At 54.1% G+C, this 24,055-nt stretch overlaps 3 protein-coding genes across 9 annotated transcripts in view; 1 reads left to right on the forward strand and 2 right to left on the reverse strand.

Annotated features, from left to right (window-relative positions):
- Positions 1 to 6,173, reverse strand: part of ARHGAP8 (Rho GTPase activating protein 8) — a 95,826-nt gene extending 89,653 nt beyond the window's left edge. For 2 of the 3 annotated variants that reach the window (XM_050805918.1, XM_050805920.1), the window contains exon 1: positions 4,097 to 5,030. The gene's annotated coding sequence lies outside the window, so the exon portion shown is untranslated. Of the gene's footprint in view, positions 1 to 4,096; positions 5,031 to 6,137 lie in introns of those variants that run through there. The other variant, XM_050805919.1, reaches the window with a different exon arrangement.
- SULT4A1 (sulfotransferase family 4A member 1) overlaps positions 1 to 24,055 on the forward strand; it is a 996,812-nt gene that overhangs the window by 77,771 nt on the left and 894,986 nt on the right. The gene's annotated exons all lie outside the window — the stretch shown is intronic.
- The window catches only part of PRR5 (proline rich 5), a 71,425-nt gene continuing 67,264 nt past the window's right edge, over positions 19,895 to 24,055 (reverse strand). For 4 of the 5 annotated variants that reach the window (XM_050805936.1, XM_050805935.1, XM_050805939.1 and 1 more), the window contains 2 exons: positions 22,446 to 22,581; positions 19,895 to 20,824 (listed from right to left, as the gene is read on the reverse strand). In XM_050805936.1, coding sequence (XP_050661893.1) covers positions 20,349 to 20,824; positions 22,446 to 22,581 — 612 coding nt within the window. In that variant the 3' untranslated portion in view covers positions 19,895 to 20,348. The remainder of the gene's footprint in view (positions 20,825 to 22,445; positions 22,582 to 24,055) is intronic. The other variant, XM_050805937.1, reaches the window with a different exon arrangement.

The following is a 24,055-nucleotide window of genomic DNA, read 5'->3' on the forward strand; positions in this document are numbered from 1 at the left end:
GTGGGATCCCATAAAAAGTAACTTCCACTCTTTTGTCTCAGGTATGCACGAATTTGTTAATACAGACCCTCACTACCCAGTCTTCATCACAACCACCACTGCGTCCCCAACATTGGCAAGACGGCATGCGCAAGGCCATCTGTTCAGGCAGATATATGAGACCCCCAAAGGTGGCAGCAGCAAAGTCCAAACAAGCTGTGACCTGCATCAAGACCTTGTCAGAAGCCTGCCCACAAACCCAGGGAACTTCAGCACCCTGAAAGAGCAAGGGGGTCTCTAAAGGGCTGCTGGGGCCACCCCCTCTCCTATGGGTCAATACTCAGAGCTCCTCACGCAGCCTTTAGGGAACGCCAAGCATCTCTTGCCCTGCGCAAGGGCACCCAGGTGATCATTCAGGTGCACAACTCTCACCTGCACACCCTCCAGCTGCAAGAGGTGGGGCTGTCCCACCTCCCAGGGCCTGCCCAATTAGGCTAAGAGTAATCGTATCTCCCTTTTCAAAGGTTAATTCAGGAACCCAAGTCAGAGCTAATCAGTACAAGGCAATCTCCCTGACCACAGGAATCTGTTCCTTCAGGCCCCTGAGTATCCCAGGTGCTTCTGAGACAGAAGATCCTGTTTCTCAATAGAGAACCACTGTGGGAGTCTCTCCATGCAGCTGGGTATGCAGATGAGACCTGGGGGACTGCAGCCAACTTGCCGCCCCTCTGCAGACCCAGCAGCCCACAGAGAATGAAGGGAATAGCCAATTCCTGATCAAGCCATACCTGATCTCCACACTATCCCCAGACTTTTGCAGCTACAGGGGCCAATGCATCCCCCTCGACTTTGGGCTGGTTCAGAGTTGTGTTTTCTGATAATTACAGCCAAAAGCGTCCTGATGCTCCAGATGCCCTGCCTACCCCAGATTGGGACAGGGGCTTCCTGTGGGCTCTGGCAGCCCTCAGGTCCATCACAGCCCTCATCAGTCTGCATCATGTACCTGAATGCTCTTCTTGACCCATCACTGCATGTGCCCTGACAGCAGGGCCACGTCTGACTCACGTCTGAGTCTCCGCACTCAGCCAGCCCGGAGTTGGGGATATGAGCAGGGACTTGGGAGGTCTGTTGAATAAAAGAACAAGCAGAGGGCTTGGGACAGAGCCCAGGATCCAAGGCCCGGCCTGGTTCCACTCACACTCCAGGGTCACCCCCACCATCCACCTTGTTCACCTCTTTCTCTGTCATTCCAGGTTGTCCCTGAAGTGGATGCAGCTGGGGCCTCTGCCATGATCCCTACCATCCACACTTGGGCCTATCGGGGGGACCCTGGGCTCTCTCTTCTCCTCCCTAAAAAACGGTAAATCCGTGTCCTCCACTCCCAAACCAGGATCTCAGGACCGACCTCTCTTCCAACTCAGACTTGAATAACCAAACTGCCTACTCAGCACCTCCCATGACAACCGTCTGTCAAGGGCTTTCTGTCATTCTTGGAGTAACATTCAAACCCCTGCACAAGCCTGAAAGAGCCTGTGGTTTGAACCTGCTGCCCTCCAGAGCTCATTTCATTCACTCCCACCCCATTCCCTTTGCCCTGGCACACCGGCCTCCTGGCTGCCCCTCAAATACACCCCCACTGCCACCTCACGGCCTTTGCAAACGCCATGTTCCCCCACCTCTCCACTACCTGGAGCGCACGAAGTAAGTGATCCACAGATGGTTTCTATCATCATCATTGGCTAAAGTCCAATTCAATGACTCAGTCTCAATTCAAATCTACCTCCTCACCGGCCTCCTGGGAAATTAAAGTAGGATTCACGGAGCCCCCAAACACCCAACCTTGGCTTTCAGATGCTTTTTTTTTTTTTTGAGACAGAATCTCGCTCTGTCACCCAGGCTGGAGTGCAGTGGCACGATCTTGGTTCACTGCAACCTCTGCCACCTGGGTTCAAGTGATTCTCCTGCCTCGGCCTCCCAAGTAGCCGGGATTACAGGTGCACACAGGTGCACACCACCACAACTGACTAATTGTTGTTGGCCAGGATGGTCTCAATCTCCTGACCTCGTGATCCGAGCGCCTCGGCCTCCCAGAAGTGTTGGGATTACAGGTGTAAGCCATTGCACCCGGCCTCAGATGACTCTTCACAGAAAGATCTGGTTACGCTTTAGCCAGCCCAAAGAGACCTGCCCTCCCTGCAGCCAGAGAGGAAACTGCCACGGGTCCCTGGAGAACTTCAGGCAGCCCTGTGCCTTCCACCTGTTCCAACTCCCTCTGTGACCCCATGCAGGAATCTCCCTCTGTGCCTCCGAGGTGGAGGCCACTGGCTCCTATGAAAAAGCAGCACAGGCTGGGGGCAGTGGGTCACACCTGTAATCCCCGCACTTTGGGAGGCCAAGGTGGGCAGATCACTTGAGGTCAGGAGTTCGAAACTAGCCTGGCCAACATGATGAAACCCTCTCTCTACTAAAAATGCAAAAAAAAAAAAAAAAAAAAAAAATAGCCAGGTGTGGTGACAGGCACCTGTAACTCCAGCTACTCTGGAGGCTGAGGCACAAGAATCCTTTGAGCCCAGGAGGCGGAGGTTGCAGTGAGCTGAGATCAGGCCACTGCACTGCAGCCTGGGTGACACAGTGAGACTCCATCTCAAAAACAAAACAACAAAAACATTCTGAAGGAGTGGGGGTTAAAGTTTGGAAAGAATTTAAAAGATCAAAGGGCCAGGCATGGTGGCTCACACCTGTAATCCCAGCACTTTGGGACGCCAAGGTGGGCAGATCACCTGAGGTCAGGAGTTTGAGACCAGCATGGTCAATATGGCGAAACCTTGTCTCTACTAAAAATGCAAAATTAGCCAGGCATGGTGGTGCATGCCTATAATCCCAGTTACTTGGGAGGCTGAGACAGGAGAATCGCTTGAACCTGGGAGGCAGAGGTTGTGGTGAGCCGAGGTCGAGCCATTGCACTCCAGCCTGGGCAACAAGAGCGAAACTCTGTCTCAAAAAAAAAAAAAACAAACCCAACAATTAAATATTTAAGGCAATTGAGAAATTCAATACTGACTGAGCATTGGCTGATATTAAGAATTTGTTGCTGCCGGGCGCAGTGGCTCACACCTGTAATCCCAACACTTTGGGAGGCCAAGATGGGGGGATTGCTTGAGCCCAGGAGCTCAAGACCAGCCTGGGCAACAAAGCAAGACCTTGTCTCTACAAAAATTTAAAAACAAACCAGGCAGGGTAGTGTGAACCTGTCTGAGTTACTTGGGAGACTCAGGTGGGAGGATCCCTTAAGCCCAGGAGTTTGAGGCTGCAGTGAGCTATAATCACACTCTAGTCTGACCAACAGAGCAAGACCCTGTCTCGAAAAAAGGAAAAAATAAAAAATTGTTGCTAATCGTTTTGAATACGAATAGTACGGCAGTAATGCGGGGAAAAAAGTGGCGGGGGCAGGATTCAGGCTTGATCTATCACAATGCATTCATATATCAAAACATCACATTGATCACTGTAAGTGTGCACTATTTTTGTTTGCCAATTATGCCTAAATAAAGCTGGAGGAAAAAAATTTTTAGAAAAAGGATTCACCTTGCAGTATTTATGGAGTGTGAGGTCTGGGAGCTGCTGTAAAATGATATGGGGAATAGGGAGGGGAGGGAAGGGGTGAGAGGGTGGAAGGGTGAGTTGGAGGAAGGGCGGGGGTAGGTGTATGGGGTGGGTGGGGTGAGTTGGAGGAAGGGTGGGGGTAGGTGTACAGGGCGGGAGTGGGCTGGGGGCGGTTAGCACAGGCCAGGGTGGCTACAGGGTGGCTATGGTTGATGCTGGGAGATGGCGGCTCATTGTACATCCTTTGAATGTCTAAAATTCTCCACAAATAAAAAGAACTGAAATGAAAAAATAAACCCAAGGAATTACAACAGCATGGGGTCTGCTTTGGAGAGTCAGGTGGGAGTCCCAGCTGCAGGGGCCTCAGAGCCTCCCACCCCAGCCGAGAGCCACTAATCTGCAGCCCAGACAAACCCACTGCCCCGTCCGAGTTTCCTTTGCTTGTTTTCATTTTATGGCCAGGTAGGGGAAGGCAGTGGGGAGCTACCCAGGAGTTTCAGGAATTCAGACCTACCCAACCAGTTCCTTCTGGACAGTCACCGGCTCCACTCTCCTCCCCTGGAAAGTCACTGCTCTTGTCCAGGCCACTGAAGAAAGAACGGCTTGGCCTTGGCCTTCAGCATGGAAAGAGCACGCTCTAAACAAAGAGCATTCTTCTCTCGTCTCCCCAGGCAATACCTTCCCCCAAAAGGTCAGGAGACAGAACCAAGACCACTAAACACGAACACCTGCGCTTCGCATGCATTAACTCATTTAGTTATCCCAATGGCCCTATGAGTCAGTCGGTAATGACGTGGCCCCTATTTTGCAGATGAGGAAACCAAGCAGAGTGGCCAGCAACTGACTCCAGGTCAAGGGAGTGAAAGGCAGGCCCCATCATGGTTGTTGAGCAGTGCAGTGCCTGCCTCTCCTGAGCCCGGACATTATCCCCACCCCCGACTTCCCCAGCCTCAAGACAAACTGAAGGTTTATGACACTCATCTGAGAGGTGAGAAAACGGGGGCCCAAAGACCTAACTTGGAGAGTCACTCAGCCAGGTCCTCTGCCTTCCAGGGACACAGAAATCTGGACACAACAAGATGCCAGAAGCTCCAGGGAGCTCCAGGGGGACTCCCCGTGAAGGCAGGTGGGGCAGGACTCCGGAGCAGTGCACTCCCCCGCAGCTAAGCCTCCTTGCAGGAGCATTCCTGCAAGGACACCCTCACCCACAGCGCAGGGCCCAGAGGGTCTCCCCTCAAACGCACCCCAGGGAGGCCAACCAAAGGACATCGACTTCTGAAACGGCTGAGTCTTAAGTGCTGAGTTCCCAGCCGGACAAATGTCAACACTGTTCACAGGGAAGCGAGGGAGGGCACAGAGCCCTCTGGAATCCACACAGCCTCTGCCACAAAAGCCTGAAGCCGGTGGCCAAGGCCCTGTCCCCCTCCCGCCAAACAATCCCGCCCTCCTTCCCGGTGGACTCTGCGGTTCCTTCTCCGGGGCCTTCACACTCCTCCCAAAGCACCTGGGAAATTTCCAAGCCAGGGTGTGACAGAGCCCCAGGGATTCTCAGAAGCCCCCGCCCCCCCCACCCACCTCCACCCAGGACTGAGGGACAGTGAAAGGCAGGGCCTCTCCGCCTTCCTGACGACCTCCGAGGCTGCTAGCGGATTAGTTTCAACTTTGGGCTTTTAGGCGGGGGCCGGTGGCTCTCGTCGGTAATCCCAGCACTTTGGGAGGCCCAGGCGGGCGGATCGCCTGAGGTCAGGAGTTCAGCATGGCCAACATGGCGAAACCCTGTCTCTGCTAAAAATGCAAAAATTAGCTGGGCGTGATGTCAGCGCCTGTAATCCCAGCTACTCTGGAGGCTGAGGCACGAGAATCGCGTGAACCCAGGAGGAGAGATCGCGCCACTGCAATCCAGCCTGGCGACAGAGCGAGACTCAGTGTCAAAACAACAACAAAAAAAGTTTCTGCTTTTAACTCCTGGGGGTTCCACCCGCTGTGTGTTGAACCGACCAGACACCCAACCGCTGAGATTGAATCAGCGCAGCACCTGCTCCGGCCTCCGTTTTCTCATCTGTGAAACCAGAATGACCTCACCCACCTTGTAGGTTTGGTGGGGGGGGGGTGCCTCCCCCATGCGCTGACCCGGCCTAACCCGAGACCCCATGACAGAAGCAAAAAGGGAACGTTTGAGCTGACACCTTCCTGCCAGACCAGACCAAAACCCAGGCAGAGAGAGGCGAGGGCGGGGGAGGCCGTGCGGGGTGAGAGGGAACAGGACCGGGGAAAAAGCAGAAAAGGGGACGGTGGGGGGCGGGGAAGAAAGGAGGTGAAGGGAGAAGGAGTCTGGAGCCCACAGGGGAACTGGAGGCTGCGCGCCGGCCGGAGGGGCTCCCCACGGCCGCACGTGACGTCGCGCCCGGCTGGGCGTCCCTACCTGGCCAGCGGCCCCTTGTCCCCGCGCACGCCCTGAGAGCCCCCGCGGCGCCCCCCCGGAGCACGGCCCCTCCCTGCACGCTCCCTCCCGCCGCCGCCCGCCTTAACTAGCCACGGACCCCGCCGGCCCCCACCTGCGTTCCGGGTCCACCGCTCACCTGGCCCCTCCCCGGACGTGGCTCCCGGGCAGGCTCCGCCCCCCCGCCCCTGCTACCGTGCGGGAGCGATTTCCCAGGTGCACGAGCTGACACTGGGTCCACCTGTGTGTAGGGGGAGGGGGACAGGGCGGGGTCGGGCGGAGCACGCGCACTCAGGGACCCCTCGCACATCGCACCCTGGGCGCCCCGATTCCCGCCTGGGCCGCGTCCCCGTCCCGCACAGCACCCATGCCTGGGGTGGGCACTTTCTTGCTGATCCATTTCCCCATTTCTTATTTTATTTATTCATTATTTTACTTTATTATTATTATTTTTTTGAGACAGAATCTCGCGCTGTCGCCCAGGCTGGAGTGCAGTGGCGATCTTGGCTCACTGCAACCTTCACCTCCTGGGTTCAAGCAATTCTCCTGCCTCGGCCTCCCAAGTAGCTGGGATTACAGGGACCCGCCACCATGCTCAGCTAATTTTTTGTATTTTTAGTACAGACGGGGTTTCACCATGTTTGCCAGGCTAGTCTTGAACTCCTGACCTCAAGTGATCCACCCACTTCGGCCTCCCAAAGTGCTGGGATTACAGGTGTGAGCTACCGCACCCGGCCGTGGGCCATGGTTTAAAGGCATTTTGTTCCTGACTCACTGCCTCAGCCATTATCTGCATATTCGTGCAACTTGTGCTACAGAGAACAATGTGTAGCCAATCAACAACTTATTTTTATTTTAGATTCAGGGGGTACATGTGCAGGTTAGGGAATATATTGGGTGACACTGAGATTTGGTTTTCTGTTGATCTCCTTACCCAGGTAGTGAGCACAGTACCCAATAGGAAGTTTTTCAGCCCTTGCCCTACTCCCCTCGCCCTTTTGGAGTCCCCAGTGTCTCTTGTTCCCATCTTTATATCTGTGGGTACCCAAGGTTTAGCTTCCCCTTAGAAGTAAGACATGTCATCTTTGGTTTTCTGTTTCTGCATGAATTCACTTAGGATAATGGTTTCCAGCTGCATCCATGTTGCTGCAAAGGACATGATTTCATTCTTTTTCATGACTGCATAGTATTCCATGTTGGATACGTACCACATTTTCTTTATCCAATCCACTGTTGATGGGCACCTCAGCTGACTCCGTATCTAACCTATTGTGAATGGTGCTGCTATGCACATATGAGTGCAGGTGACTTTTTGGTAGAATGAGTTATTTTCTTTTGGGTGTATACCCACTAATGGGATTGCTGGGTTGAATGGTAATTCTATTTCAAGTTCTTTCAGAAATCTCCAAGCTGCTTTCCACAGTGGCTGAACTAATTTACATTCCCACCAACAGTGTATAAGTATTCCCCATTCTTTGCAGCCTCACCAATATCTATTATTTTTTGACTTTTTAATAACAGCCATTCTGTCCAAAATCAAGATGCTGGCAGAAAATAATAATAATAGCCATTCTGACTGATGTGAAATGGTTTCTCCTTGTGATTTTGATTTGCACTTCTCTGATGATTAGTGAGGCTGAGCATTTTTTCATGTTTGTTGGCTGCTTGTATGCCTGTATGTCTTCTTTTGAGAAGTGTGTCTGTTCATGTCTTTTGTCTTTTTGGTTTTTTTTTTTGAGACAGAGTCTTGCTCTGTCACCTAGGCTGGAGTGCAGTGGCGCCACCTCGGCTCACTGCAACCTCCTCCCCTGGGTTCAAGCAATTCTCCCGCCTCAGGCTTCCAAGTGGCTGTGATTACAAACACATGGTACCATTAATTTTTGTACTTTTAGTAGAAATAGGGTTTACCATGTTGCCCAGGCTGGTCTCAAACTTCTGACCTCAAGGGATCCGCCTGTCTCGGCCTCCCAAAGTGCTAGGATTACAGGCACAAGCCACCGTGCCTGGCCCCTTGACCACTTTTTAATAGGATTATTTTATTCTTGTTGATTCGTTTAAGTTCCTTATTGTTTCTGGATATTAGTCCTTTGTCAGATGCATAGTTTGCAAAGATTTTCTCTCATTGTCTGTTTATTCTGTTGATAATTTCTTTTTGCTATGCAGAAGCTCTTTAGAACAATTTACTTTTTTTTTTTTTTTGAGACAGAGTTTCGCTCTTGTCGCCCAGGCTGGAGTGCACTGGCGCAATCTCCGCTCACTGCAACCTCTGCCTCCCAGGTTCAAGCAATTCTCCTGCCTCAGGCTCTCAAGTAGCTGGGATTACAGGCACCTGCCACCATGCTCGGCTAATTTTGTAGTTTTAGTAGAGACAGGGTTTCACCATGTTGTCCAGACTGGTCTTGAACTCCTGACCTCAGGTGATCCACCCACCCTGGCCTCCCAAAATGCTGGGATTACAGGCGTGAGTCACTGCACCCTGCCAATTTATGTTATTTTAATGTAAATTCTTGGTAAACAATTTACCTTCTTTTCCTTTAAAAACCTACTTGTAACTGTTGCTAATCAAAGTGAATATTCAGGGCAACTTGAATGTATACTCCCAGGTTGCAGTCCTCAAACCTGACCCAAATATACTTTTTTTTTTTTGAGACAGAGTTTCGCTCTTGTTGCCCAGGCTGGAGTGCAATGGTGTGATCTCTGCTCACTGCAACCTCTGCCTCCCAGGTTCAAGCAATTCTCCTGCCTCAGTCTCCCAAGTAGCTGGGATTACAGGCATGCGCCACCACGCCCAGCTAATTTTGTACTTTTGGTAGAGATGGGGTTTCTCCATGTTGGTTAGGCTGGTCTCCAACTCCCGACCTCAGGTTATGTGCCCGCCTGGGCCTCCCAAAGTGCTGGGATTACAGGCGTGAGCCACCGTGCCCAGCCCCCAAATATACTCTTACTTATATTAATTTTGCCTCCGTTTTTTCCTTTAGGTCAACGACTCCCTGCCACAATGATTATTTCAGGTTCTGGAAGGAACGGGGCCTGCGCCAATCAACACAGGCCTTCCTCCAGCCACAGTGAGCAGTTCAGGCCAGAGTAACTGTACTTTGCCTGGATGGTTGGGGCTTATCGTGCCCCCTCTTTCTCTCTCCCCAAGCCCTGATGACAGAGCCTGGCACACAGGGAGTGCTTGTGTTGGGGATAAAAAGAGATCTTTTCCTCAACCATGGCTCGGTGCATGGCTGAGGCCCCCGTAACAAAAGACAGATTTACAAGAGAAAAACCTACACATGTGTTTAATGTAAGGTTTATTTTGACACAGGAACTTTCATAAGGAAATGAAGATCCAAAGCAACAGAACAGTGTGTATTTCTACGCTTCGGTTTGATGAAAACTGGACAGTTGTGGAGGAGTCTGATTAGAGGACGTGTTAGTCCATTCTCACGCTGCTGATAAAGACATACCCTCCATGAAGTTGGGACCCGCCCCCCCGGCACCCCTGCCGCCCACCAAGCCTTTCCAGAGGCTCTCAGTGGTGGTTTCTCCCTCATTTCAGAAGAGATTAGAATGATCCAAGCTGGCCGGGTGCGATGGCTCTCACCTGTAATCCTAGCACTTTGGGAGGCTGAGGTGGGTGGATCACCTGAGGTTAGGAGTTTGGGAGCAGCCTGGCCAACAAGGTGAAACCCCATCTCTACTAAAAATGCAAAAATTAGCTAAGCATGGTGGTGGGTGCCTGTAATCCCAGCTACTCGGGAGGCTGAGGCAGGAGGATCCCAGCTACTTGGGACTCTGAGGGAGGCAAAAGGGGTGGATTATCTATGGGTTTTCCAGGAAAGGGACGGGCAATTCCTGGAACTGAGAGTCCACCCTTTTTTAGATCATATTGGGCAACTTCCTGCTGTTGCTATGGCATTTGTAAACTGTTATGGCACTGGTGGGAGTGTCTTTTAGCATGCTAATGAATTATACTTGGCGTATAATGAGCAGTAAGGACGACCAGAGGTCACTTTCATCGCCATCTTGGTTTTGGTGGGATTTGGCCAGCTTCTTTATCACATGCTATTTTTTTTTTTGTTGTTTTTTTTTTTGAGATAGAGTCTTGCTCTGTCACCCAGGCTGCAGTGCAGTGTCACCATCTCGGCTCACTGCCACCTCCGCCTCCCAGGTTCAAGTGATTCTCCTGCCTCAGCCTCCTGAGTAGCTGGGATTACAGGTGCACTGCCACCACACCCAGCTAATTTTTGTATTTTTAGTAGAGCCGGGGTTTCACCATGTTGGCCAGGCTGGTCTCGAACTCCTGACTTCAGGTGATCCACTCATGTCGGCTTGTTAAAGTGCTGGGATCACAGGTGTGAGCCACCGTGCCCGGCCCAGCATGCTATCTTATCAGCAAGGTCTTTGTGATCTACAGCTTGTGCTGACCTCCTATCTCATCCTGTGACTAAGAATGCCTAACCTCCTGGGAATGCAGCCCAGTAGGTCTCAGCCTAATTCTCCCCAGCCCCTATTCAAGATGGAGTCCCTCTGGTTCAAACCCCTCTGACAATATGAACGGACAACCTCCATTTCATTCTCTCAACACCTAAGCAGCTGCCTTCTTCTTGTGCAAAGAATTCGTAACCATCCTAGCCTGCGGCCTGTTCAACGAACACAACACAATTTGTGTGTTATTATTTTATACTTTCCTGGCTCTCGAAGGACTCGACGTGGTAAGAAAGTGTGGTGCTGTCTACCTTCTAATGAACATAGATAGCTGAGCCTCTGGGCAGATCAGAAGTGCAGCCTATTTCTAGGTCAAACACAGGAAGTGTGCTTGAGAGCAATGAATGCTCGCAAAACATGACAAGGGAGTGACAATGTCTTATTCCAGCAACGTACACACACTTGATCGTTTTCATCTGGCACTGGGTGCAGGGTTCTCTTTTCCTGTTGTGGAATGTAAACATTTTTTATATTACCATGTAAGATCCGGCCCTCATGAAAGAAGGGCAATTTGTAGGGTTTCTGTTTTAAAAAGCGACTTTGGACAGGCGTAAGGGAAACCACCCCCCTAGTCGGCCTACGGCTGGCAGAATAATTTTACAGCATTAAGAGATGTCAGGGGGTGGCCGGGCGCGGTGGCTCAAGCCTGTAATCCCAGCACTTTGGGAGGCCGAGACGGGCTGATCACGAGGTCAGGAGATCGAGACCATCCTGGCTGACACGGTGAAACCCCGTCTCTACTAAAAAAGCTACTCGGGAGGCTGAGGCAGGAGAATGGCGTGAACCCGGGAGGCGGAGCTTGCAGTGAGCTGAGATCCGGCCACTGCACTCCAGCCTGGGTGACAGAGCGAGACTCCGTCTCAAAAAAAAAAAAAAAAAAAAAATACAAAAAAACTTAGCCGGGCGAGGTGGCGGGCGCCTGTAGTCCCAGCTACTCGGGAGGCTGAGGCAGGAGAATGGCGTAAACCCGGGAGGCGGAGCTTGCAGTGAGCTGAGATCCGGCCACTGCACTCCAGCCTGGGCGACAGAGCGAGACTCCGTCTCAAAAAAAAAAAAAAAAAAAAGAGATGTCAGGGGGAAAACCACCCTCCTTGCATTTGTGTTTTGTGAAAATCTCATACAAATTTCGCCACCATAGCTTAGCGATATTAACATACATACAATAAAGCAACAATGCCGAATGATTGTGTGGCGAAGAATGCAGGTGTGCTCTGCCATTCATAATCAAAGGAAAAAGAAATATAAAAGAACTGTACAACCCAGGCCGGTTCCCTTTTCAAGTTCTTTCTTCTGTTTTTCCCCCAAGCACTGTTTAATCAGTAATCAACCAGTTAGCCATTTCCTTTTGTTGCTATCACAATAACTCCTTGCATTTCAAATGCCTTGCAATAGCAAAGAAGGAATAATCATGCAAAGTAAAGTAATTACATCTGAATGGTATTATTCTCGGCTTTATTAAATTTGCTCTTACAAATGTTTCTGAAGTCGCAGAGTTGGTTCTCCTCCAAGCAGCAAGTTCCACATAAATAAGTGCCTGGGGATGGAGAATTTCAAGGAAGAGGGAATAAAAGATCTATGTCCAAGGTCTTGGGCTTCCCATTTGTTTTCTCCCAAATTAACTCAGCCTGCCAGCTGCTTGAGCTAAGACTTGGCCTGCTTTTAACCTTATTAAAACCACGAAGCCAACACTGCCCCCCGATTTGGGTGTATGACTGCCAGGTTAGGGCAAAAGGGATAAAGGGATGTGGAAGATCATCTTCCAACCCTCTCCCTTTATGGGCCAGGATCCTGGGATTCAGTCGCTTAAGGGGCCTGCTTTATCCCTGTGTAGCCTGGCCCAGAAACCCAGGCAGGTTCCCTGACCCCTGCCCGTCTACTTCGTGCCTTGGACCCGTGTCAGAGCAAATGCGTTGTGTGGTTAGTGCTGCCGGCACACTGAAGGTGTGTGCGCTCTCCACTGTTTTTTGGGATCTTTGGGTCTAATAATGGAAACCCTTCTGATTTGCAGCTGAGGTGGCTGTGCTCCGGCTGCCCTGGTTGACAGCAGGGTGGACGCTGAGCTTGTGTACCGACCTGCCCACCCCTCAAATGCCTTTACCATATTGGCACTCAAGACCTTACAGACATCTCACAGCCCCAAGGTGGCCTGACAACGGGTTTACCCGGTCCCTTTGCCACCAGGGCCCAGACAGTGACAGGCTGCACCATTGTGATGTCCACCATGAGAGAGGAGGCTGCCCTAGAATTCATAATCCTGAAGAGGGTGTCCCCAACGATGCCCAGCTTGGGTGGTGAGGGAGGGCACAGTGGCTACAAAGTGAAGTGCCTGGAACATAATGGGTATCGACACTGGTGGCAGTTGGGTTTGGTCCAGTGTAACTGGGGCATCTCTGTGTGTGGGGAGCATCTGTGCAGCAGGAGTATCCCCATACGATGGGCGCCTCTCTGTGTGCTGGGAGCATCTGTGCAATGGGATCATCTGTGCAGTGGGAGCCTCCCTATGTGATGGGAGCCTCTCAGTGTGTGGGGAGCATCTATGCAATGGGAGTATGTGTGCTATGGGATCATCCCTATGTGATGGGAGCTTGCTGTGCTGTGGGAGCATCTGTGCAGCGGGCTCATCCCCGTATGATGGGAGCCTCGCTGCGCTGTGGGAGCGTCTGTGCAGTGGGATCGTCCCCATATCATGAGAGCCTCGCTGTGCTGTGGGAGCATCTGTGCAGTGGGATCGTCCCCGTATGATGGGAGCCTCGCTGTGCTGTGGGAGCGTCTGTGCAGTGGGATTGTCCCCCTATGAAGGGAGCCTCGCTGCTCTGTGGGAGCGTCTGTGCAGTGGGATCGTCCCCATATCATGAGAGCCTCGCTGTGCTGTGGGAGCGTCTGTGCAGTGGGATCATCCCCATATCATGAGAGCCTCGCTGTGTTGTGGGAGCATCTGTGCAGTGGGATCGTCTCCCTATGATGGGAGCCTCGCTGTGCTGTGGGAGCATCTGTGCAGTGGGATCGTACCCCTATGATGGGAGCCTCGCTGCGCTGTGGGAGCATCTGTGCAGTGGGATGGTCCCCGTATGATGGGAGCCCGCTGTGCTGAGGGAGCATCTGGGCAGTGGGAGCCTCCCCATATGTTGGGAGCCTTCCCTGTGAGGTGGCTGCAATGCTGCCGGTTTCCCATCAGGCCCACTGTCGTGTGGGGTGATTTGGGACACTGTTCCTGGAAGTGGGCTTGGCTCATCCACCTCATGACAGCTCTAGGAGCTCGCAACATTCTTCAGTAAACTCCTTCTCTGCATGATCATTGGCATCTGCCTCGGCTGCTTGCAAATAAGAGCCCGCCTGATCCCACATCCTCATATTTGATGCTCCCCTGGCCTCTTCCCCCACCAAACACAGGCTGACATGAATCCCCATAGTGAGGAGAGAAATGTCAGCATGAGAAATTCCTCTTGCAGATGATGTCGATGATAGTTTACATTTTTATAGCTTTTTACAGCCTGTGAGAGCAGTTCTGAGCTCTCTGCAAACACATCAGTCAATGAGGAGAAGGGTTCTTGGGGGTAAAACCACCCGTTTATTATTAAGCCATTATTACCTTCAGGTCAAAAACCATTAAGTAGGCGTCTGCCCGATGCTTGTCACCTGCACAGAGCTCCTTTGTCAGAGATGTCTGGTGTCTGCAGTTTACAATCTAATAGCCCTGCTCTGCATGTGAGTCCACCTTGCACAGACAGGCAAAGAAACAGCACCGGTCACTGATTTCATAGCTGGGGAAGATCCCAGCTATAGATCGGGAAACTGAGGACAGGGTGACCTGCGCAATGTCACACAGTGCCCAACTTAGGATCAGACCCTGGAGGTCCTGGCTCTGCCCATGAGGGGTGTATAACATACATAAATATATACAACGAAATATCCCATGCCAGCCTTCTCCCCACTCACGGACTGTGTGATTCTAGAGTACTGGGAAAAAGGGTGTAGCGTCAAGTCAAACCTGGTTGTGCCAAGCAACAAGCATCTCCCAATCACAGGGGCCTCCACCACCGTAGCCATGCCGCACGTCTGCCTGCTGGAGCAGGCTTGCCTGGGACACTGCCAACCACTGTGGCAGAGGGAAGGACAGCCCTGGAGGGGTCTCTGTCTGGCAATGAAATACTCCAGCTCTAAAGTGCCCTGCATCACTTCCACTTAGAACTCACTGGCCAGGGCTGGTCACATCGCCACCCCCAACTACACAGGGACCAGGAAGAGCATCATGGTTCTTAGGGGCTCATCTCCAGTCTGTGCCAGTTGCATCCCTGAGGCTCCCGTGCCTCAGCGGCCTCCCTATTCCTCCCAGCATTTCTGAGGCTACTGCCTGCTTTACCGCTGGACACTCCTGGAGTTGGGGACCACGGTCCCCCTGATGGAGTGCTGTGTCCCTCCACTCCAGTCTCAGTAGAGAGACCAAGACGATCAGGTCATGCTCCCGAGGAAAGCAGCTACAGGGGACTCCAAGGAAGAAAGGAGTCTTCCTCTCCCCTTTCCTTCCTTCTCTATCTTTCCTTCTTTCCTTTTCTTTTCTCCTTCCTCCCTCCCTTCCTTCTCTCCCTTTCCCCTCCTTTCCCTCCCTTCCTCCCTTCCTCCCTCCCTCCCTTCCTTATTAAAAAAAAATTAGCCAGGTGTGGTGGCACGTGTCTGCAGTCCCAACTACTCTGGAGGCTGAGGTGGGAGGATCACTTGAGTCCGGGAGGTTGAGGCTGCAGTGAGCCGTGATTGTGATTATGCCACTGCATTGTAGCCTGGGCAACAGAGACAGACCCTGTCCCCACCGCAAAAAAAAAAAAAAAAAAAAAAAAATTAACCTATAAATAAGACTTCTGGGTCGGCCGGGCAGGTGGCTCACGCCTGTAACCCCAGCACTTTGGGAGGCCTAGGCAGGTGGATCACGAGGTCAAGAGATTGAGACCATCCTGGCCAACATGGTGAAACCCTGTCTCTACTAAAAATACAAAAATTAGCTGGGTGTGGTGGCAGGCGCCTACAGTCCCAGCTACTTGGGAGGCTGAGGCAGGAGAATCGCTTGAACCCGGGAGGTGGAGGCTGCAGTGAGCTGAGATGGCGGCTCTGCACTCCAGCCTGGGCGACAGAGTGAGACTCTTATCTCAAAAAAAAAAAAAAAAAAAAAAAAAAAAAAAAAAAAAAAAAAAAAGGCTTCTGGGTCCATACCTAAAAGAATTGGAAGCAGGATCTCAAAAAGATATTTGCACACTCGTGTTCATAGCAACATTCTTCACAACAGTCAAAAGGTGGAAGCTAGCTTCCTGCCCTCCCTTCCCTCCTTTGCTCCCCTCTCCTCCTTTCTTCTCTCCCCTTCCTTGTGTGTTTACTGTGGTAAAATACACACAATCAAATGTGCAGTTCAGTAGTGTTAAGTAACATTCATGTTGCTGTGCAATCTCCAGAACTCTATTTATCTTGCAAAATTAAACTCGAATCCCATCAACGACTCCTTAAACCCCCCTCCAGGGCCTGCCGACCACCACTCTACTTTCTGTCCCTACGGATTTGCTTATTCTGAACATTTTGGAATGGAATCATCCAGGATGTGGTCTTTGCTGGCTGGCTTCTTTCACTTCACATCAGGTTTTTAAGTCTTATTCATGTTGTAGCATGTATCAGGACTTCATTATTATTATTATTTGGACTTCATTCTTTGAGGCTGAGGAATATTCGCTTGCATGGATGACCACATTGCGTATCCATTCAGCTCACGATGGACCCTTGGTGGCTTCTACCTTTTGGTGGTTGTGAAGAACGTCGCTACGAACAACACGGGTGTGCACATATCTCTTTGAGATCCTGCTTCCAAGTTTTTGGGTGTAGACCCAGAAGTCATAATTATAGGTTTTTTTTTTTTTTTTTTTTTTTTTTGCAGCAGGGACAGGGTCTCGCTGTGTTAGCCAGGCTGCAGTGCAGCGGTGTGGTCATAGTTCACCGCAGCCCACCCCGTGTGCCCTCCCAGACTCATGTGATCCTCCCATATCGGCCTCGGGTACTGGGACTACAGGAACATGCCACCACACTTGGCTAATTTTACAATTTTTTTAAAGAGACAGAGTTTCACCCTGTTGCCCAGGCTGATTTCCAACTCCTGAGCTCAAGCAATCCACCCACCTTACCCTCTTAAAGTGCTAGGTCTACAGGTGTGAGCCACCATGCCTGGCTGTAAGCTATTACTTTCATGGTCAAATGGAAAATGACAAATGGGTCCACGCTTATTGTGGGCACCCCTTTAGCCTACACGCTTCCCAGTCCCTCTCTCTTCTTCGGAAGTCTTCCCTCCTCTGGGAGGGGCTTCGGCTGCGGGCCTCTCCACCTTTGGGACTCCTCCTCTTCCTCTCCCCAGGGCCGGCACATCCAGAGAGCACATTCGCCCCCTACCTCGTGATTCCTGGGCCACAGCCCACCCAGCAGCACCTTCCTGAAACGGAGCTAGTCCTTCTAGAGATGAACACCATGGGGTGCAAAGTGAGTGCTTGAGAGGGCACACGGGGTGGGCACCAGCACTCCAATGGACCCACCTCTGAGACCTCCTGCCAGGGCTTAGCTGCTGTGTGGTGTATACTTGCACACACACACAGACACACATGCACACACACACACACCACATCCCTACCCAAACACTTGCACACACACATACACACACACACACAGACACCCAAGCAAATCTGAGCTCTCAGCAGGGGTGCAGTCAGGGTCTCCAGGAAGGCTATCGTGACCCACCCTGGGTTTTCCTAAGTGCCACCTCCCCCCAGACCCTGTCACAGTGCGGGTGAGGCTCCCATGTCCCGGCAAGCCCACGGACCCCAAAGCGGGGCTGAAATGCAGATTCAGGGTCAGCAGATGCGGCCAGGGCTTGAGATTGTGCATTTGAGAGGTCAGGGGTAGAGCGTTCATGAGAATCCTGCGCAAAACTTACAACACACACACAAAAGACGAAAACGATAAAGCAGTTTCTAGAACCCCAGCCCTGGAGATGCAGAGGAATCCACCCCACTGGGGACATCCCTGGAGACACCCATGGTAGACCAACCACTAATTAGCCAGCGATTTCACTCTTTTAACAAACCTTAGGGTGTGGGAGACAAGAGCAGCAAATATAAGAAGCCATCTGCTCATTTCTGTTGTCAACATAATGTCACCAAGCCCTGACTCTGTGACAAGGCGCAGCTCTCCAGGGGGATGCCTTGAAGACCAGACAGGATGGAGCGCACGATTCCCCATGCCTCTTCCCTGAGTCACTCTATTCCTTAAAAGATAAACGGGCAGGGTGCAGCAGTTCATGTTTGTAATTCCAGCACTTTGGGAGGCTGAAGTGGGTGGATCACCTGAGGTCAGCAGTTCAAGAACAGCCTGGTCAACATGGTGAAACCCCGTCTCTACTAAAAATACAAAAATTAGCTGGGTGTGGTGATGCATGCCTGTAGTCCCAGATACTTGGGAGGCTGAGGCAAGAGAATCGCTTGAACCTAGGAGGCAGAGATTGCAGTGAGATGAGATTGCACCACTGCACTCCAGCCTGGGTGACGGAGCGAGACTCTGTTGGGATTACAGGTGACCAATTTCTAAGATGTATGAATGCAGATCACCTCTGACATCTTTGGGAGCAAGGCTGGGACACACACACACACCCTCTTGGTGGGCTGCTGCTTTACAGGGCTGGGAGTGTAGCCTTGTCACCTCCTTGGCGTCCCCACTGAGCCCCCTGGGCTGCTGCAGGGCCCAGGCCCAGCACCCACCTCCTGGGCTGCAGCTCCCCCATCTATGGTTAGGGATGCTGCTGGCTGCTGCCCAGGGGCCTCCTCTCCTGCCCCGGGGAGGGAGGACAGAGAGCTCAAGGATCGCCTTGCCATGGGCCCAAGTGCCAGCCAGCAGGGGCCACCAGTGCCTGGGCCACCCTAGGCCCTGTAGCGTCCAGGATGCTTGACCCCCCATGATGGGGCCCCCACCACTTGGGGGCAGAATAGAGGGTCTAGTACCTTAGTGAAGACAGAGCCCAGACAGCAACTCCCTGCCACGGCTTCTGGTCATTGGTCCTCCTGCCTTGAGATGACTGCTGACAACCCTGCTGCTAATGGTCACCCACTACTCCCCAAGCCAGGCCACCTCTGGCTCCATGATGCAGCTGGGAGCCAGAGCTTGGTTCAGGGATTTCGGCCTCGTCAGCCTGGCCTAGTGGTTCTCAGACCAGGTTCTGGTTTCCTGTTCAATGACCACCTGCCCCTAGGCCTGGGACCTGAGGCCGCTCTTGCTCCTCTCCTTGCCCAGCTGAGCCCTGCCTGGGGCTATTACCCATTCCGAGCAGCTTCAGAGAGCTCCACAGGGTTGGCATATCACAGATGACAAAACTGAGGTTCAGCAGAGTCAGAAAGCCGGAGCTCCCCCCGCCCCCACCCCTACACCCTCCTATCCTGAGCTGAAGCAGGGGTGCCAGGTCTGCTTTTCCCACCAGAGAGGGAAACTCCTCCATCCCGAAGGCTCTGCTGGCAGACAGCCTGGGCCAGCTCTGGCCATGACTCAGACGTCAGGTGATGGCCTCCTCCTGCTCACGCCCGGCTCACACCCACCCAGTTCCCCTGCCCTGGGCCTTTCTTTTGCTCAGCACTCCTTCCCCACCTTGAGAAAATCAACGCCACGAGAGGCGAGCGCGTGGAAGGCTGCTGGGGTGGCGGATCAGCCGGTGAACGCGGTGTGGAAAGATGCCCGCCATCAAAGACCCCCACACCCCTCCCCATGGAGGCCACGCTGACCCGATGCTTAAAAAGGGCGGGGTTGGCCAGGGAAGCCTACCCCAGGCTCAGCTCCTGCCCTGAAAGTCAGAGTGCCCGTGGTGCTGGGCTGGCCTCTGGCTCTCAGTAACATTTGGGCCTCACTGAGGGGCGTACAGGGAGCAGACCCTGCCTGCTGTGGCTGAGGGGGGAATCCTGACCACCTGGGGACTCGGGAAAACCTGTCTGAGGCTGCAGGGGAGGTGAGAGCAGGTGCTAGCTTGTCCTTCCCAGGCCAGGTGGCCTTCAGCAGGTCACCACCACCCCCCAGGCCCCCTGGGCGCTTCTGTAGCACGGGAGGAGCTGGCAGATCCCACCCCCACCCCTCCTTCCCTCCCTCCAAGGCTTCCTGCTAAGGCCGGGGCAAAGTCAGGGCCAGTCCCACTCCCCAGCATCCCAGCCCTTCCGTCCACAATCTCCCGATCCTGCCATCAGTGACAGGGATGGTGGAGCAGTAGGGAGGCCTGGACAACAGGCACAGGTCGGCCCCCACCACGCAGACCCTGGGAACCTGTGCTCCCTAGAAAGTAGCAAAGGCCTGAGGGTGAGCACCCTGAAGGGGCGTCCCCAGGGCAGGCACCGCAGACATGAGCTGGGTCGACAGGTTTTATTCCACCCCTTTCCATCCCCATGGCCACCCCAGGCAGGAAGAGACAGGTGTGCTGGAGTCTGGTCACTCTGGGGCCCGGCGTGGGCAGACCCCACCAGATTCACATTCTCTGCGGGCAGGTGTGGACGCCAGAGGACTGGGGCAGGAGGAGCGTGGGAGCAAGCGACCGACCCCTGTCCCTGACCCAGGCCCCCAGGTAACGCTGACTCATCCGCCTGACACAGACCTGGGCCGGGCCTAGGAGGCTGATGGTATTTCCAACCAAGACAGAAACACAAAGCAACTGAGGCCAGTGAGGAGGTCACCAGGGCTGGCGGGACGGCACAGAGTAAAAAAGTCTCTCTCTCTCTCTCACACACACACACACACACACACGCCACATGGACACCTCCGCACATGGGGACGTTGTCAGTAAAAACTCAAGGCCAGCTGTGAGGCCTCACACGACACTCTGCCGGCCACCAGAGCCCTCCAAGTTGGACATGCCAGAGCCCCGGCCCCGGCCAAAGTCAATGAAAATCCCTTCAGAATCTGAGTCCACGGACTCCAGGATCTGGTCCACCAGGTTCTCCGGGCTGGCGTGGGGCAGGGAGCTGCGGGTGGGATCCGAGCCCTGCTCAGGGGGCTGGGTCGTGGGGTAGAGTCTGCTGGGGCAGGGCCCTGAGTGGGGTGCTGGGGAGGACCTGAAGGCCCCGGCAGAGCCCTGGCCGGGCGGGTCGGAGAAGCCCTGGGGCTCGGGGCAGGACGTCATCTCTGACACGGAGTGCCTGCGGATGCTGGGGCCGCCGGCCGCTGCGCCCTCCGCCTCGTGCTCCTGCACGGGGTTCAGCAGCGGCGTGTTGTAGCTCTTGGAGCGCACCACCGGGTTCTTGGCCAGCACGTCCCCCGAGCGAGAGCGGCGGAGGAGGCGCTTCTCTGGGGAGAGACATGGGCACTGTCACACCAGAGGCTACCTGTGTCCCCGCCTACCTCGGCACCTGCTGCTCGCTGCACACTGGGTCCTCGTGCAGGGGCAGCTGCGGGGAAGGCTCAGCCCACGCTGATCCCAGGCCCGGCCCAGCAGATCCTGCCACCACAAGCTCTGACACTAGCTCAGGTTCTGGTCTCTCTTCTCCAGCCTAGGCCCAGCCTGGACACACAGGACCTCAAGTCAAATGCCTGGGTTTGAACCTGCACCCTGCCAGCAACCTGTGTTTGACCCTAGGTAAGTTACCTAACCCCCGTGCCTCAGTTTCTCCACTTGTGGAAGCGTATGGACTTTGGCACCTGCTGGACGTCTACACTTTCCTAGGCAGGTACAGCCCCTGCCCCACTGGAGCTGATGTCCAAGGGGATGAAGCGGGGGGGGGGGGGCGGCAAGAAGTCCACGCAGGCGAGCTATGGGGTCAGGTTGTGGGGCTATGATGGGGGCAGATGGGGGCAGATGGGGACAGGCCCTCCATGTAAGGTCAAGGCGGGGATTCCATCCTGGGGATGCAGGGAGCCTGTGGTCAGGCAGTTGTAAATGGGCCTCACTGGCTGCAGCATGGAGAATAATAGACTGTGGGGGCCGAGGGCAGACATGGGGACTCGGGGAGGAGGCCCCTTGGGTCATCTGGGCAGGAGGCAGTGGCACTGGTGGCTGAGGCTGGTGACGGGGCAGGGTTCGGGCTCTCATTTGGGACCCTGCAGTCCAAAGAGTGGCCACCAGGTGGCAGGCGACACACATGAGCGGCTCAGGAGCCTTTCCCGGACCAGGGGAAGAAGGTCCCATCAGGCACGGGCTGAGGTCCTGCCACCCAGGGCTACACCGAGCCTGAGTGGCTCAAAGTTCTCCAGCGGCCAGGGCACCACCTGAGCTGAGACACACCGGTAGGCAGGTTTTACACCAGCAGGTGGGGATGTGGAGCCCCTCTGGATGAGGAGGGCGTAGTCCCAAGTGGGCCTTGCCCCAGCTCTGTTCCCTCTGCCTGGGATGCTCCCAGCCTCCAGCTAATGGTGGGACACGGAGGGGACTCACTGGTCGGCCTCCCCCGCTGGAGGGGAGGGGCGTGGCCTCGGGCTGGTGCACAGCAGGTATTCAGAGGACACTGCTGCAGGATCGCAGAGGCTCTCCGTCAAGGGAGCAACGTGGCCAGCTGTGCTGGACGCACCAGGTAGCCCCGGGACGCCGCCCACCCCCAGACCTCGTCCCTCCCAGCCTCAGTTCCCTAACTGAGCCAGGAGTCCTCAAGCTTCAGCATGTGCATGTTCTGAGCACTCCACCTGACCCATTTCTGACTTTCAAGACTGTCCATGAATGTGGCCTCCTGGGGAACGCAGAGCCCTAGTGGGACTCTCCAAGGTGTGGCCACATTACTGCTCACGGTGTTAGTCCACCGTCACAGATCCCCAGGTCCAGGCCGGCACATGGCAGGCTGGGGGCTGCTGCCCGGCTGAGAACCAGTCTGGAGTCAGATCCTGGTTCCGTCATGGGGCCTCGGTTTGCCCATCTGTTCACAATGGACAGGGCCCATGGTCACCCCTAACCCAGCCCAAGGCCCAGGCAGACCCCTACCCAGGATGCAGGAATGGGTGAAGGGCCCCTCGCTGGAGTGGAGGCCGTAGGTGCCCAGGTATGGCGACACCACCTTCTGAACCAGCATCTCCAGGCGCAGGTAGTCCTCGGTCACGCCCCTGGACTCATGTACTCCCTGCAGGAGAGTGGGGTGGGGGTAGGGGGGGTCATGCACCTGAGCTTGGTGGCCCCAGGCTCTCAACCGTATGTCCCACCCACCAGAGAGCCTGTCCTCTGCCTCCCACCTCCCATTCCCATGGGCTCTCTGTCCCCATGGCAGGGCCCACAGTGGTCTCCCAGCCCCTCTCAGAGCACGTGGCCTGAGTCACTCTGCTGCTCACAGCAGCATCATGACCTGGGAGACCACGGTGTGCCCTGGAAAAAGGCTGTAGCCAGATGAGATGGGCGTTCTGCACCTTCCACCCCTCGGAGGGGCCCCGTACTCAAGAGTCCTAGAGGCTTTGGACAGTCTCTCCAGAGACACTGGCTGACCCCACCCAGGGAGGGCCAAGATGCTCACCTGGGGCTCCCTGCCCCACGGGGCCAGGTGCAGGCCCCATCCATCAGACACCTCCTCACAAGCCCCTCTCTTCTTCCCATCCCTGGCTCAGGCCACCTCCCCTCATCTGGAGCTCTGAAGAGCTCACCGCTACCTCCAGGCGTATTCGAGCCACAACCTGGGAGATGAGGCTGCTCACCCAGCTGTGTGCTGAGCGGGGACAAAAGCTCTGTGACCCCAGCACCCCACACAGAGGGCTGGGAGAAAGCTGACATATAACGAGTGCTTGCCCTCATTAAATGAATGAATGAATGAATGAGTGAATCCATGAATAATGGAAGACAGCAGGCCTCAAGGGGCTGTCAGGTGGTTCAGGCACAAGATACACGGGGGTAGAATTATTTTTTTCTTGAGACAGAGTCTCACTGTGTTGCCAAGTTGGACTGCAGTGGTGTGATCTCACCTCACTACAACCTCTGCCTCCCAGGTTCAAGCAATTCTCCTGCCTCAGCCTCCCGAGTAGCCGGAATTACAGGCATGCGCCACCACGCCCAGCTAATTTTTGTATTTTTTTTTTTTTCTTTTTTTTGAGACAGAGTCTCACTGTGTCGCCCAGGCTGGGGTGCAGTGGCGCGATCTCGGCTCACTGCAAGCTCCGCCTCCTGGGTTCACGCCATTCTCCTGCCTCAGCCTCCCGAGTAGCTGGGACTACAGGTGCCCGCCACCACGCCCGGCTAGTTTTTTTGTATTTTTAGTAGAGACGGGGTTTCACCATGTTAGCCAGGGATGGTCTCGATCTCCTGACCTCGTGATCCACCCGCCTCGGCCTCCCAAAGTGCTGGGATTACAGGCTTGAGCCACCGCACCCGGCCAATTTTTGTATTTTTAGTAGAGACAGGGTTTCGCCATGTTGGCCAGGACGGTCTTGATCTCCTGACCTTGTGATCTGCCCTCCTTGGCCTCCCAAAGTGCTGGGAGTGTCCCCACAGACCCTAATTTTAAAAGATCTTCACGGGAATTCAGAACGATAAAGAGGGCTTTGCACCTGCGAGACCTGGGGTGTGGCTGGGCTCCTGCCCTTGTTAGCTCCCAGCAAGCAGGACTTGAATCT

This window comes from Macaca thibetana, chromosome 10 (genome assembly GCF_024542745.1).
Source record: "Macaca thibetana thibetana isolate TM-01 chromosome 10, ASM2454274v1, whole genome shotgun sequence".
NCBI lineage: Eukaryota > Metazoa > Chordata > Mammalia > Primates > Cercopithecidae > Macaca > Macaca thibetana.